Here is a 15,282-nt window from a genome sequence, read left to right as displayed (position 1 = left end):
ATACATCTCCTGCAGGACGCTTTGGCCTATTGGACAACAGATAGAATGAATGAACTGTGTATTTGTGTTTGTGTGTGTGTGTATAAATATTTATTTAATATTTCTAATATTATTACTGTTGGCAAAGTTGATTCCGTCAGCGGGGCTAATCCTTTTTTATCACTTCAATTTGACAACAACGGAACTTGAATTCTCATTACAAAGGAGCAACTTTTTCTTGTTCACCACTTTGAGGCCATCTGGCACGCACTGAAACACAAACACTTTTCTTGCCAGTATACATCTCGTCCACAAGTCAGCCATGCAGGAGCAGCAGAGACCACCGCCGTATGGATCGACGGATGTGAATGGAGTTGCTTCAGACGTACACCAGCTGCTGGGCAACAGCTCCAACTGGCAGGTCCAGTCCCGTCAGTCGTACGTTTGAGGCTTTGGGTGGTATATAGGGTGCTGACGATGGACTTGTGCAGGCTAACGCCGCCCATCAATGGTATGGCTCCATCGACACCGTTGCCTCCACCCACAAACGTCGCGCCGAGGGCGTTGACGGAAAGAGAGAGTCAGTTATTGAAGCACTTGAGCAGACTACAATTTGTGGGTAGATTGAGAGAGTGCAGGTGTGCCGGCTGATGCACGTTTAGTTTTTGGCCACCGCGCCGACAAGGTGGATAGGATCAGACGAGGGAGCAATTGAATCGGTACGCATGAGATGATGGGCGTAGCTGATTGATTGTAGAGATCTGCATCGCACAACGCCTCGCTTTCTTCGCCACATCCTAATCTCAACCGTTTTCTCTTGCCAAACGGTGAGCACGTAGCATGTGTGTTTTGGAACGGTCTGTACCATATTACGGGGACAGATATAGGTGGGTTACGCGTCAATATAAAGAAGAGGGTTGACGAGGTGTAGTGAGAGCGCTCGTGTTTAGATTTGAGGCGTTTTCGAGGCCAGTTCGGAATATGAAAAAGTACATGCTTTATGGGGTAGGGAATGGTCACTTACATCAGAACAGATTCGAAGAGGGCGTGTTTTCTGATTTGAGGAATTTGAAACCGGGGACGGATGCCTGTCTCGAAGAGCCAAAGTGAGCAACAATGCAAGCTGAATGTGTTGTGCTGACTGTCAAAGATCGTCGTTCTTGGATCTGCTGTTCCGGAATGGGTGTATCAGGACGCAAAAGAAAGTGAGTACCGCTACGAATTTGTTTGCGACATAGCTGACATTGTGCATAGCAAAAGGTGGGTTGGATTTGACATTTTATAAACTGCTGCTGAATACTCTTGAATAGGTTTTTTACTGGTGAGTCGCCATCTGTGTTTATTGGAGACAAGCTGAAGGCAACTAGGTTTTCTGTGCCCCATGACCGCCTATTTCTTGACGCACTGGAGAGAGATCTAAAGAGAGAAAAGATGGGACTGGAGCCTACAACGGTTGTGGTTGGAGAGCCCGCAAGAAGCTTCCAGTAAGGATCATCTCTTTTCAAAAATAAACACGCTTATCTAGCGTACAGGTACGACCCGAAGAGGAGCTTATATGAACAGTTTGCTGGCAAACAGCCGGGTATAGAAGATGTGATCAACCCTGTATGTAGACCAACCATAAAGGGTTTCATCTAACATATATAGAATGTGATCTTTGATGGCAAGCCAAAACTGGAAGCGGAAGGTTCTGTACCACCAGCTTCGACAGCGGAGGTACCAACAATCCCTTGTCCCACATCTCAGCAATCGGAACTGCTTTCCATTCAGATTGGTCAAGTAGCAGGCAACCTGTCGACAGGACCCAAACGACATATGTCTCCCTTTGCGCCCAACAATGAAGAGGATCGCATAGCTTGTCCCACTACTGCCAGTTCAGTCCTCTTCTCGCGCTCTCTGCTAAAAGGCAGCCCTGCCTATAAACAAGGACGCAAAAAGATCTCGCGCAATAACAAAGGGAGGAGCCGATGTGGTAGTGCCACTGCATCAGAATACGATACGGGTGAAGAAAGCGGTTCCGAGACAGAAAGAATACATCGGCATGGGTCTGCATTTATCGACCCGCCTCCACTACAAACCATGCAGCTTGTGCCACCTACTACAAATCCTCTATTGGCCGATCCGCATCTGCCCATGTTTCAAAACGGACCAGATCATTTCCGTTATCTCCCGTTTGGATCAGATCACCTCGTCAACCCCACGACCAACTTTCAAGCGCCCCCTCAAGAATCGTGGGCAAGAGATAGTTCCCCGGCGAGCGTAATGAGTACGATGCCGATGTATGACAATATCATTCCTCCACGACCTAGCTATTCTACATCAGGATTGGTGCCCCCTGATTCGCTAACAAACCACGACCTTTCGTTACAAGGACTACCCCAAGATCAGTGGACTCGGGAAGCGTCAACCAGCAGTATCATTAGTACCTTGCCAATATATGAGGGAGCCGCTATTCCTCCGCTATCTTCTGTTCAGCCATTACCCTCACTTGTGCCTGCAACAGCAGGTCAAATTGGACCTACAGCTAAAGGCTTCAGTTGTCCCCTCCTATCGTGCGGAAGAGTGTTCAAACGATTAGAGCATCTCAAGCGACACGTACGCACACATACACAAGAACGACCTTACGAATGCCGGCGTTGCGCAAAGAGGTTTAGTCGGAGTGATAACCTTACACAACATTATAAGACGCACGAAAAGAAACACCAGGGAGAAAGGGAGAGGAGTGAGAGACTTAAAACAGAATTTTCAGAAAATGCAGAAGATGACATGAGTACGTATCTCGAAGCGCATGTGGATGCGATGATACAAGGGCAAGGGGCAGGTATTTTGCAGGGACAGACAAATTGGGAGAATTACAATTTCGGGAGAGAATGAAGTTGCCTGCGGAGCATTCGTGGAGGTAGCGATTGAAGAGGTATGGTGCGTATCAGAATTCCGGCATTGTATTGACAGTTCAATAGGGATACACGTTCTAGCGCTTCTAGACATGCTGTCCACAACTCTGGCATCGCAATTCATCCCTCACTTTGTATCTCTTTAGTATCGTACAAGCAGATACACATATTATCATTTAGTTGACATGAGAGTGTATCAATATGGGACATACATTAGACTTGATAATATACTTTTTTGACAAACATGTATTGTCACGAGTTGTACTTGTTTCCGTGTGGACGCCATCTATCCAAACTCTGCTCTCAAGATACTGACGATATGCTGATGCGATTCGTGCCAGTGAGTAACCCATCCACCTTGTCCCAAACGTTGTCCCGATGACAACCGTACAGCCGCTCTTGAATACCAAGCATTCTCTTGCAAGCCTCCTGCTGTCATCCAAGCCGCCAAACGCCAAGAAGTACAAGCCGTCAGGGTGATATGCAATAAAGACTGAGGCCCTTTCATCGCCTTGGCTACACAAAACATTCGTTCACAAAGGGCTCGCTACGTCTGGCCCGTTGACGTTGGCCCTCGCTATCCAGCGTCAATCGCTCCCACCATCGAGCTGGTCTCTGCCAGACCTCCTCTCTAATCCAGAGCATACCTACAACTTAAAAAACATGACCCTAGACAAAGATTGAATAAAAGAATAAAGATGGAATAGAAATCAAAAAGTGATTTGAATTTTTCCCCGTGTTTCAGAATCTTCTCCTTAGAAACGGAAGAATCCATCTTCTCTTATTGTATGCCAGAGGCAGGGTACGCACGGATCACCGCGAAGGATTGACAAAGGGTGACGGAACCGGCCTGTGCGGTGATTCAAATTGTGAGGTATATATACCAGCTTCTTCTTTTTTCTATCCCCAAATACCAGTTTCTGTTTTTGCCACACACTCTTTTGGCCGTCGTCTGTCATGGCTTCACTGATAAAGCTATTGTCACTCCTTCCACTTTTGGCCCTGACCCAGGCTGCCACTGCTGACGAATGGCGGTCACGCTCTATATACCAGTGGGTAGGATATCGAGTAAAGGTGTCGTTGGCTGATCCGGATAGACTTATGACAGACCGGTTTGCGCCACCGGCTGATAACACCCCTTGCGAATTAGGCGCGCGTAACTACTGTGGTGGTACCTGGCAAACTATCATCTCTAAATTGGACTATATCCAGGCTCTTGGTTTTGACGCCATATGGATCAGTCCGACCGCGTTGAATCTTGAGGGGGATACAGAGTATGGCCAGGCTTACCATGTAGGTTGTCGAAAGAGTGTATGGAGAGGATGCTGATGTCTGTAGGGGTACTGGACGACCGACCCTACCAAGTTGAATCCCCACTTTGGGACGGATGCTGACCTTAAGGCGCTGTCAAAAGCGGTTCACTCTCGGGGTATGTACCTCATGACGGATATTGCCATCAACCATCTTGCTTCGACAACGTATTCACTTAGTGTTGAGTCGCTCAAGTCTGCAGCCGGCGGTGCTTTACTCTTCAAAGATCCTGCAGACTATCATCCTCGGTGCGGTATCCAATGGGGCAACCAGACCTCGGAGCAGGTGTGTTGGTTGGCGGTTGGCGATGACAATAATGGTGTGGCCCTTATGGATTTGAAGACGGAGTCCGAGTCTGTGGCTGGCGTGTTGACGAAATGGATCTCGGGTTACGTTGCGGAGTATGGTGTTGACGGATTCAGAGTTGATGCAACAAAGCACATGTCAAAAGAGTTTCAGCATAATCTTTGTGCTGCTGCAGGCTCTTTCTGTATGGGCGAAGTTGCTGGAGACGATTCGCAGTAGGTAGTAGAGTGGTTTGCATGGTTAGAGCTGACTCTGTGTAGATATGCTGGCAGTTTCCAGGGCCCCGATGGAATTCAATCAGTCTGCGGTTTTTCTATGATGTATGCAATGATCGACGTTTTCGCCAAGGGTAAATCCACCAATACGTTGGATGATTACATGAAGCAGGCAGCCGAAAATTACTACGATCCGACTCTGATTAGTCTATTCCTTGACAACCAAGACCAACCTCGATTCAACTCTCTTACCTCTGATCGGGCACTCGCTTACAATGCCATTGTCATGTCATTCATGTATGGTGGCATGCCGGTTGTCTATTACGGTCTGGAACAAGATATCTCCGATGGGTCTGCCGATCCTGCCAACAGAGAGGCTTTGTGGAATTACAACAACTATGCCACCACTGGTGAGACTTTCAAGAGAATTGCAAACCTCAACAAGATTCGAAGCTCTCTTGGTAAAATTGGCAACTTCCACAAGACTGTTGGCAAGACTCTTGCTTTGCAAAAGCAAGACATTGCGATCCAGCGTGAGGAGGCTTTGATTATTTTGACAAACGTATGTGGCGTCAGTGGCGGTGAGATGTAGGCTGATTTGATATAGCGAGGTGGTTCTGGCCAGGGGACTTGGACTGTTGAGAAAACCCAACTCGGCAAATCTGCTGATGTTATCGAGTATGTCTTAGTTTCTATTAATCTATGTTGTCATTGACACTTTTCAGCCTTCTTTCTTGTGCCAAATCTTCCACTGACAGTAATGGATCACTCAAGATCACTTTCTCTGATGGACAACCTTCTGTTTGGGTTACCACTGAGGTTGCGAGCAAGGCGGAGATGTGTAATTTGAAGGAATCCAATTCTGTTGTATGTTTTGGTCATTCTCTTTGAATCAAGCTGATCGTGGACAAAGACGACTACTTCTCAGCCTATTTCTACTTCCCCTACTGCCTCTGGCGACAAAAGCGCCACTAATCAACAGTCCGCTACTGTCACTTCTTCTGGAACCGGTGCGACTCTTACTGGAGGTACTTCTGATGTCGTCGCTGTAAATTATCCTGTACGAACCGATGTCATTTCCGACACCTCTGCCACGGCCACTGAGACAGGCACTTGTAAGCGGTCCAGAAAGAGGAATGCGAGGATGCTCTAAGTTCCCAGTCATTACTCCTTTGTCTTTTATTATCTTGAAGCCCAGATTTATCCCTCACTGCCTTGTTTCAAAGACTTGATGTGGGTATCTTCTTGTATTGAGTACTACCCTTGCTACTGCCGTGCTATACATGTCATAGATGCCAATCTTTAGATAGTTTTATAACCTTGCATTCAAGGAAAATATATTACAACGTTGCTAGTTATAGACTTTATGGATATTATGTCTTGTTGTTGATGTCATTGAGTGAGCCTGCAGAAGCCTTGCGTTGTATTGGCAATGACTATAGCTTCATAGATATTGCTGATAACTTTTTCAACCTGTTCAAAACTATATCATTGGCAGATGGCTTTTACATCCAAGTGCAATTCTGACATCTTCAAAGATATAGGAGTTACCACTGCACAATCTCGCCATGCCGTTCTTGGAAAATATCAAAAGGCTGAACGAAATTCAAAAGCCAAATGACTTGAACACACCAACAGACCTTTTGAATTTGACATTTTCATCACAACTTGCAAGTAACCATCCAGAGTCGTCTCCTATCTCTTACCCAGCCGTTCAAAACTGTTAATAAGACAGCCTAGAGATACGAAAGCTGTCAAGATTCATTGTAAAGATCCTTGTATTCAAGTATCCGAAGCATCCACTTCCCATCTGGCTATGGAGCTAAACCAGCAAGAAAACACATTCTTGGAATTAATGTGACTACAACATATTCAATTCCAAAGCCTTGAGATACATACCCATTGTGAGCAAAGCCTCTACCTCTTGACTCACACACCAATGTTCTCAACTAACGCTCAACTTGAAAATACCCTTGAATATACCGAATATTACGTTTGCTTCTCTATTACGACTCGAAACATTGTCTTTGCCTCCATCTAACCCTCTTTCAGCTCTAGCGTGGACAAGTTTACCCAAACTCTGTCTCAAACATTTGTGAAGGATCACCCAATACCGCCTCGCTTCGTCATATTGCGCTTTTGGTTTCAGCACGAACATTGAAATATTCTTGTTTCAATTGAAGTCCTTTTCTCAACTTTGTATCAACTTTATTGGCATGGCCCAACAATTCGCCAGGACAGTTTCTCAAGGAGTAATTTCCCAAGTCTTTGTTCTCCTCGCCTAATAATGTCAGATTGAATGTCTAAAACATTCGCTATACATAGTTGAAGGTCTTCTTCAGTTTGACAGTCTTCATTCGCAGTACGCGTTAGTAATGGTTTCTCCGCAAGCCGGTCTAGAAAAACATCGGGGTCAACGATTCGGCTAGCTTGAAGTATACAGAATGGTGCAGCTTCGACAACCCTTGAATCACGCTTGACTGACGGTTGGGCATAACAGAGAGAAGAATTAGCTAGAGAATAGCAAGTTGAGAGATTTGGAAAAGTTAAATCCTATCCCAATATATATATATACTCGACATGAATGAATATCACCAAAGATTTAAAAAAAAACAATACCACGTCATGATGAGATAAACGCCTTGTACCCCATGGGGGAAATCTGGGTCCGAGAGTTCCCGGTGGAGGTTGATCTTGTGACTGGTTGGATTTAGCGGAAAAGAAAAAAAGGTATAAAAGGGGACAGCAGGGATATTGTATCTTCTCGTCTTCCTTTTGCATTTGAGAATTAAAGATTTATTGAAACAATCAAGTATCTTGAGTCAAAATGACAAGGACAGAGGTGCGTAGGCAGAGGCTGAAATGGGTAGATGGATGCTGATGATGGTATCCGTTTTGTTTATTGCATCGCTCCCTACCTGGCACTGTATATGTTTTATGCTGCTGGCAATCACTCTCTCGATATGGGACACCATGGTTGCCTATGTATTGTGCCACGTCGGTTGACATCCTTTCGTCATGGGTCATGCGATCATCACACTGCTGGGTTTTGACGTCTACTATTTGAATCGCACCATGATTTGGCCTCATGTCGTCTAACTGGTTTGGCATTCCTACGTTGCTTTTTTCAAACTATACGGGATGCGGCCTTTCTCTCTGCATGTGCCAACTTGATACGGCAGAGAGCTCACTACCCTGCTGCAGTCCTCAAGGACCGTCGCTCTCGCTCCGGTCTCACCAAGACTGAGTGGAACCACAAGAATGGTGACGGTGCCCACAACTGGGGCTCTCTTCGCTCCAAGGGCGACGATGAACTCACTGGTAACATTGATGCTCAGAATGAGGCCGAAGTGGCGGTGGATGAAGCGCCTGCCAACGATATGTTTGATTTCGATGAAGAGCTCGTTGAGTCTGCTGGACCCGACCTCCCTGCCGATGCTGGTAACGACTTCAAGCCCACCGCTCCGTTTGCCCACGGCGATATAGAAGGACAGGCTCGGGTAACCGCTTCTCCTACCGAAAGCACTAGCTCTTTTCCATATGAAGAAGGCAGGCCTGAAACGGGCAGAAGGATGAGTGCAGTCACTGATGAAGAGAGAGACCGTGCCAGAATGTTTAGGGAGAAGGGCCAGTATAAGAAAGGTGGTAAGTTTTGAACTATCATTAGGCTATGTGTACAGTCGGAACTGATAGTATCGCAAGGTGTCGACCTCGCTCACATCGCCAAGACATCATATGGGATTGCTCAATCTCCTACCGACTCTTACATGGGCGCCGTTAGCCCTACCGCCAACAAGTATGGCCCCAATATTGTACGCAATGTCTCAGCTCTTCCGCTTTGGAATCAACATTAACTCTTTCAGGCCAAGTAAACGGGACATCACGCACTTTACGACTGGCTTGATGCCAAACACACATGTTTATGCTGAATCTGTTGTTGCGTTTAAAAATTGATACGATTTAACAAAGTTGTAAAACAACAATACCAAAGAAATGAATATAAGTTTATGCAGACATGGATGCTGGGACAGTCAGATGCAGGTGAACGCCCAGTAAACCAAAGGCTGATTCCACTTTGGCGATAAGAGCCTTACGCTGTAACTCTATGCATGCTCTATCATAATTCATCGTGATGTATAGGTGGTATGTACCCAAAGATATCTTGAAGTTCTGTACATGCTGTCAGTTTTTATCCGTGATCGCACGAGCGTGTATACACATACTTTCCCGACTTGTTTCAGAGACTGCTGTTGGTAAAACAACAGAATATTCAATAAACATATCGCCTTGTGGGACGTCCATGTACGCAGGCATCTAGAGTCAATCATCAGAATCGTGATCTGAAAAAGGGAGAGTAGAAAGTTGCGCAACGCACGCCTTCACCCTCGATAACTTCCACCTCTCCCGGCTGGGTTGTCCCCGCTCTTGTAACCATAATGGTCCGCCCATCGAGATGCTTGAGTTGTCTCTTGAAACCTAATAATGCCTATCATTGGCGGTCAGCCTAGATTCATCGCTAGGAAGGGTAAGCTTGCTTCTGCTACACTCAGAGTCACTCGTCCACTGATACCACTCTCCAACCTCTTCCAACCACCTCCACCCTCTCCTCCGGGCCCCTCATTCCTACTTCTAACCCTAACTACAACATCACCCGCTTCCATATCAGTTTGTTCATCAGCCTCGCCGTGAAAAACTTCTTCAAATCCTTCAGGGGCGCCTGCAGGAATGTGTACTGCAAGAGTATGCTGTATGGAGACAGTTTTTTGTGCGTTGCATTTGTGACATTGTTTCGTGATTCGTTTACCTTGGCCATTACAATGGGGACAACTATTACATGTCAGCATTCTACAGCTTTGATGAGATGAAATCGAAACATACGTCATTTGGACATTTGTAAACATCCCAGGAAAAACTTGGTGTCGCTGGACAACTGCACCTTGCCCGTTGCACTGCTGACAAGTATGAATATCTGATGGAGAATTTGCGCCAGAGCCATGACAATGAGGGCATATCACTCGTCGAGGGATCTGGAACTGAGAAAGCATCAGTTGGCTGTGATAGAACAGAGATAAAAAGGTACCTACTTCTACATTTCTCCCTGTGTACATGTCTGCCAATGAAACCTCAAGATTCGTAATCATTCCTGGACCCCTTTGCTCTTGTGGCGCACCTGAAATTTTCATCAGTCAATGCCTCATCTTGATCTCTCTTCCTTGCCCTCACCCCAGCAGCAACCTTCGCTTTTCTCCTTCAAGCTTGCTAAAAGCTTCAATCAGAAAAAGCCACTGACCTCCTCCAAAGAATCTCGCAAAAGGGTCTTGGTTTCCTCCAGCCTTTTGAGCTTCATGCTGTTTCAATCCCTGTTCTCCATGCCGATCGTAAATTGATCTTGTCTCTGAATCCGAGAGAATTTCGTATGCTATGAGCACAGTGTAAGCTCTCACACCTATAGCTTATAAACATGTAATTTGCCTTTTGATATTTCAATAAACTTTTCATGTGCAGCTTCATCGGGATTTATATCAGGATGATACTTTTTTGATAATTTCTAATCACGCTGCACCATCAGTTTTGTTCTAACAAATCATCAAAAACGGACCCGATACGCCTTCTTGATATCCGATTCTGAAGCATCCTTCTTGACTACAACTCATCAGCACTCAAACATCACCAGACGAGTGATGTCGACGTGGAAGACCTTCATGTTGCCCATGTACTCACCTCCCAATACGCCATAAAAGTTCTCGGCGAGACAGGCGCCTATAAAAAATAGCAGAGATACCAACAGCAGCACTGGCCGAAGCATCCTCTCAAAACTTGCTTATGAAATGAAAGTAATAATAATAATAGACATTTAAAGAATTCAAGAAAAAACGCGAAACGCGTAGCGACTAAACGGAATTAAATTCACGTGGCCGGCTATGACTTTCTACCGTAACTACTTCATTTACACAATGTTTTTTTTATATATCTATTTGTTTTGCTTGTAAATTATGTTTGAACCATTGCTAATCCAAATTGATCATGGAGCAAAAGAAGCTGGAAGAAAAACAAGGTATGGCAAGGGAAGATTATCAAGATCACTGCCAGCTGGTCAGACAAGTTCAGGAAGAACTGAGAGAAGAAGTTGAGATTTTGCGGATGGATGAGGAGTGGGATGAACAGATGTGGAAAGGAGCCATAGAATGGGTAGACGACTATTCTTCTATATGGAGAGCATTGAGAGTAAGCTACTGGCCTCACTACCTTGGATGTGATGTCGGCTGATGTTAAACGAAGAAAAATAGGTTCGACCCAGTAAAGACTCGGCCGCTGCTTTTATCTTGTCTTGCTTCACGTCTATCCGTCGGCTTACATAGACCTATCCCCTCATTCCCTCCATACACTGACAACGGTATTTTCCACATCCTTCCCCTGCCCAAGCATACCACTCTTAATAATAGACCTATTGCGGTTCTCACGCCTAGAGAGGTCAAACGCGACGAAGAAGGCAAGCTGACTGACTTGAAGGAGTATATCTGGTGGGGGTTGGAGATGTGTAGAAGAGTGGCGAGAGATTGGTGGTGCAAGGGAGTCTGGGATGGAGATAAAGTCCCACACGACTATCAGAAACAAGCTAAAGGTGAAGGGGGTGAAGGCCTAGTGCTTCTGGTAGATGCCTCAGGAGCTGGCTACCGCAACCTTGCAAGTGTCTATTACTCTCTTTTCCTCGTTTGTGTTAATCTGCAATTCAGGAGGTTGACCTGTTACCCACTCTGGTCTCGGTAGGGAACAGTCACTTCCCGTCTTTGATTGAAGCCGTTTACATTATCAATGTCGGCTGGGCCCATACAGGCATGTGGAATATTGTCAAGTATCTTTTGCCTAGATCTGCTCTAGAAAAAGTTGTTTTTTTGGATTCTAAAAACGCACTCAACAAAGTTTTCAATCCAAACAAACTGCCTCGCTGTAAGTCATTTTATCGGAATGTAGTTCTCACAGCTGAAGTATAGCTTAGCTTATGGTGGCGAAAGCCCGTACGTATTCGAGAACGGTAGCGATCCTTTGTATAATTACTACTCTCATCATCCTTCTTATCTTACTGAAAACCCCTGCGAAGCTTTCTCTGTAGTCGATGATATCCCACGACATATTTCATTCACAAATATTGCCGACATATACTACAGCGCTCGCAATACGCCCTCTTCGAGCAAGCGGACAAGTAAATACGGAAGCCCACTTATCAGTCGTAGAGCAAGCGGCGCAGATAGGCCGACAACTGGAGGATGGCATGTTCGAGGAAGAGATGAAGCCTTGCGGATGACAAAAAGCACAACCCAAAGGCCTGAATCAGCACCCCCCAAGATGGGTGAGCCTGATATAAAAGGGATAGCTTCTCCACCTCCAATATCTACTAGTGCTATTTATGGTGACAAAGAGGTCGATCCGAGGGATAACAGCTTCCTATTGAAGCAAACAAGTCGTCATTCTGCCTTACCGTCGGTTTTCACTTCCTCCACTACCCAGTCAACGTCAATTCGAGGGGACATTCATACACAGAAACAGAGTGCGTTTCAGCGTATCAAATCACTATCGGATTTTCACTTGTACCTCTCTCCTTCACGTCTAGCCAACATCGATCTCCTCTCCGATTCATCAGACGACGAACCTTTACAATCGACGCAGCCAATTACACAACGGAGACACCGTGTTCTTCGCCCTGCATTACTTGAGAAGGGCTTTACCGATATACCTCTTGCGCCTTTGAGCACAATGACACCAGAGCAAGAAACAAACCCTATGGAACATTATAAAGTGAGACTTAGAAGCCACCACGCTCAATGGTTGGAAACCTGGAAAGGTATACCAGAAGGGCTCGACATGGAACCGGGACCGAGGAAGACAAGTTATAGACAGCAAATGCAAACGAGATTGAGCCGAGATGAAGAACTGGAGGGAGATGAAGAGCCAATTCCTCAGGTGATAACAGTCGCTGTACCCAACGTCAGGCCAAAGTCACCATCTATGGTCTTTGAGCCTTCGCCTTCACCGTCTCCTCATTCTCTACAACAAAGAGACATCCTGCCTTATTCCAAGGCCAATCCATTTTTTGGTTATCCAGCATTACAGACAACAAGAGGTATACAACCACGGTATCCGAGAAGGAGAAAGCGAGACTTGGTGAAGACGCTCTTGTTCCTGTTTCTACTAAAGATACAGAGCTGGAGAGATTCTGCGGAGCGTATCATCAATACTAACCTACATTTACCTCTCAACAAATCAGTAACTCTTGCTCCTGCTCGTAATCCGACTGAGGGTCTCTTAAGATCTGCCCATAGGCAAGGCGAAAAGAAGGCAGCCGCTTTGGAAAGAATTTGGGATAAAGAGTGGTGGTGGATGTTAATTGGTGTGCTGCTCATGAGAGGAAGCTGGGGAAGAGTTGTCCTAGGGCCATTAGAGATGATTGGACTTATCCCAGCGTCTGGTGCATAGACCATGTAAAGCCGACGTGAGCGTTTGTGGCCATTGTTGATGATACAAACATGTCACTGACGAGTTGTGCATAGTTGTAGCATTTATTCTTCACATGCAAAATTATCTCACATCATATCATCATGTTGCAATCTCTATTACTCGCCAATCATAGTCATACGAAAACAGCCAGTCGGGTTTCCCAGAAAATTCAACAATCAGCGGAAAAACACTTTTTACAATCAGCTGTCGGGATGATGAGGAGAAGGTGATATAGTGTGTTTTGAGGTGAGATGGTTGAGTGACTGCTGTGGGATCCAAGATATAAGAATTGGTTCATAGCTCCCAGAGAATGAACCTGAATAGCCTCCTATTCCAGCTCCACATTTCTCACTCAAGCTACCTCCAGTCCCGACGCATCCTCCCTGGCAATAGCATGGTCAAGACGTATCGGATGAAATGATTTCATAGTTTTGCAAGAACAAATAGCCATTGCAACAGCCAGAAGCAGCTCGCATTCTCGTCTTCCTGCTACCAATCCGGCTTGATGGACCACAGCACCTTACCCGACAGCCAAAGGATATTTTCCAAATGCCAACACCTGGACAATGCAGTGAGTCCTGTGGATATCGTTCCTTTCATCCAGTATACTCTTTTCAAAACTATACTCCCTGTCGAAACCCCTCAAGATTGAGGAAGCTGCGATGGGAAAAGACAAATTTATTCAGCCAGAAAACATCACTAGCCTTTTCAAAAATCCTGTCGTGACAATCAAGAGTCAACTGTTATCAACATGGCACTCTTCCGCTCCGCTAAAGGATTATACTTGAACCCCATCTGGCATTTTTTGTCGATAGTGCTAACATTTGCCTCTTTCTTGATGCTGATGTTTGTTGTCTATTACAACGTTCCACTGGACAATGTTGATTCAACCTTGCAAAGTGGCATGAGCATGAGATGTTGGTTACTCATGGTCAATGAAACCAACAGTAAACACGCCGCATGGACACCAGCCGAGGTGAAGGGCAAGAGATGGTACAACCTATCAGACGAAGAGATATCAGAGCGTGATGATGGCTCGACAGTAGCCATTTCAAAAATAGAAGAAAGGGCAAGCAGCTCCAAAGCTGTGGTGAGTCAAAATCTCCTTGCCTATGGATTTGGGATATGGGGATGGTGTGAATGGTCGAGTACGAATTTGGATGGATATGCCAAATGCACAAAAAAAACGGCATATAAGCTACCAGACATTACCGACAACAGTTCGCATGCCATTTCTCAAAAAGCATTGCCATAGTGAGTGCTTTTGTGGTTATCTCTTGCGGGCAAAGATGAATGCTTTTCCTGTTAGCACGGTAGCCACAGTGCTCTCCGGTGTATCCATCCCACTCTGCATCAGTGAGTGCTTTGTCAAGGCGATGGGCATTATCACTGATCAATCTCAGCACCCATACTAGTTTTTGTGTTTTTTTTCTTCGTCGCCGCTTCGTTCCATTTCCGAGGACCCTATCCTGAATGCTCGGCACGCCGTAAAAACTCAGAGAACGCAAAGAAGGCAAGGAAACACTGGAGAACAAGGATTGCATGGTGGCTGCGAAACTGGAAGGTTCATCTGATATTCCTTGTAATCATGTTGCTTCTCAACATCTTGGCCATCGCCTTTGTTCTAGCAGGATGGGTATATATCAACAACGATAAGAATAATGGATTAAAAGCCGAGCTTGGCTTAGGATTCTCACTGTGAGCTGTCTTTATCACATCTCGACCGTTCTGCGTGTCCTGACTATAGCATTTCATCTTTTAGTTTGGTTACAGCTTTGATTTTCTCGGCAATGGCTCAATCTTTGTGTTTGTGGAAGTCTGGTCTTTACATGCGTGGCGGGAAGAAGTTGTTAAACAAGTCTGAAAGTTGAGATGAAGATTAGTCGCAGAAATGAAATCCATTGCTATAGTGCATGTCGTTGACACGGATGATACCGTCAAGAGTCCTAGAGCGTATCAATTGTCTAAAACCACTGATACAATCTCAGTCAGCCTAATTGATTAGATGGCATGTTGAACGTTGAGTGAAGGGTGCAAGATGTCAAAGGCTGCTTCTCCTTTGACTCTATACCCCTGTGGGTCAC

General features: G+C 45.5%; 6 protein-coding genes across 6 annotated transcripts; 5 read left to right on the top strand and 1 right to left on the bottom strand.

Annotated features, from left to right (window-relative positions):
• Positions 1 to 301: 301 nt before the first annotated feature.
• On the top strand, positions 302 to 2,954 carry L203_101162 (uncharacterized protein; the record flags this gene model as incomplete). Its single annotated transcript, XM_066210607.1, has 15 exons — positions 302 to 343; positions 388 to 417; positions 471 to 594; positions 642 to 664; positions 737 to 866; positions 911 to 968; positions 1,014 to 1,085; positions 1,130 to 1,184; positions 1,234 to 1,239; positions 1,290 to 1,300; positions 1,347 to 1,463; positions 1,512 to 1,584; positions 1,627 to 2,800; positions 2,856 to 2,893; positions 2,940 to 2,954. The coding sequence occupies 15 exons, from the start codon at positions 302 to 304 to the stop codon at positions 2,952 to 2,954; spliced, it is 1,968 nt and encodes a 655-aa protein (XP_066066704.1).
• An 876-nt stretch (positions 2,955 to 3,830) lies between these two features.
• On the top strand, positions 3,831 to 5,858 carry L203_101161 (uncharacterized protein; the record flags this gene model as incomplete). Its single annotated transcript, XM_066210606.1, has 7 exons — positions 3,831 to 3,925; positions 3,971 to 4,166; positions 4,212 to 4,705; positions 4,751 to 5,267; positions 5,313 to 5,383; positions 5,431 to 5,572; positions 5,619 to 5,858. 7 exons carry the CDS (start codon positions 3,831 to 3,833, stop codon positions 5,856 to 5,858), a joined length of 1,755 nt encoding a protein of 584 aa, XP_066066703.1.
• Positions 5,859 to 7,532: 1,674 nt separating this feature from the next.
• L203_101160 (uncharacterized protein) lies at positions 7,533 to 8,577 on the top strand (the record flags this gene model as incomplete). Its single annotated transcript, XM_066210605.1, has 4 exons — positions 7,533 to 7,547; positions 7,888 to 8,350; positions 8,408 to 8,517; positions 8,569 to 8,577. 4 exons carry the CDS (start codon positions 7,533 to 7,535, stop codon positions 8,575 to 8,577), a joined length of 597 nt encoding a protein of 198 aa, XP_066066702.1.
• Positions 8,578 to 8,822: 245 nt separating this feature from the next.
• On the bottom strand, positions 8,823 to 10,511 carry L203_101159 (uncharacterized protein; the record flags this gene model as incomplete). The annotated part of the gene is made up of 10 exons (XM_066210604.1): positions 8,823 to 8,875; positions 8,929 to 9,019; positions 9,081 to 9,191; positions 9,241 to 9,532; positions 9,584 to 9,738; positions 9,790 to 9,875; positions 9,996 to 10,124; positions 10,178 to 10,253; positions 10,305 to 10,348; positions 10,427 to 10,511. The coding sequence occupies 10 exons, from the start codon at positions 10,509 to 10,511 to the stop codon at positions 8,823 to 8,825; spliced, it is 1,122 nt and encodes a 373-aa protein (XP_066066701.1).
• Positions 10,512 to 10,729: 218 nt separating this feature from the next.
• Positions 10,730 to 13,177, top strand: L203_101158 (uncharacterized protein; the record flags this gene model as incomplete). The annotated part of the gene is made up of 4 exons (XM_066210603.1): positions 10,730 to 10,930; positions 10,985 to 11,389; positions 11,440 to 11,653; positions 11,703 to 13,177. 4 exons carry the CDS (start codon positions 10,730 to 10,732, stop codon positions 13,175 to 13,177), a joined length of 2,295 nt encoding a protein of 764 aa, XP_066066700.1.
• Positions 13,178 to 13,949: 772 nt separating this feature from the next.
• Positions 13,950 to 15,069, top strand: L203_101157 (uncharacterized protein; the record flags this gene model as incomplete). The annotated part of the gene is made up of 4 exons (XM_066210602.1): positions 13,950 to 14,452; positions 14,508 to 14,554; positions 14,602 to 14,896; positions 14,961 to 15,069. The coding sequence occupies 4 exons, from the start codon at positions 13,950 to 13,952 to the stop codon at positions 15,067 to 15,069; spliced, it is 954 nt and encodes a 317-aa protein (XP_066066699.1).
• Positions 15,070 to 15,282: the final 213 nt, after the last annotated feature.

The sequence above is a fragment of the Cryptococcus depauperatus genome, chromosome 1, assembly GCF_001720195.1.
Source record: "Cryptococcus depauperatus CBS 7841 chromosome 1, complete sequence".
Lineage (NCBI taxonomy): Eukaryota > Fungi > Basidiomycota > Tremellomycetes > Tremellales > Cryptococcaceae > Cryptococcus > Cryptococcus depauperatus.
This window is presented reverse-complemented; position numbering and strand designations above follow the sequence as displayed.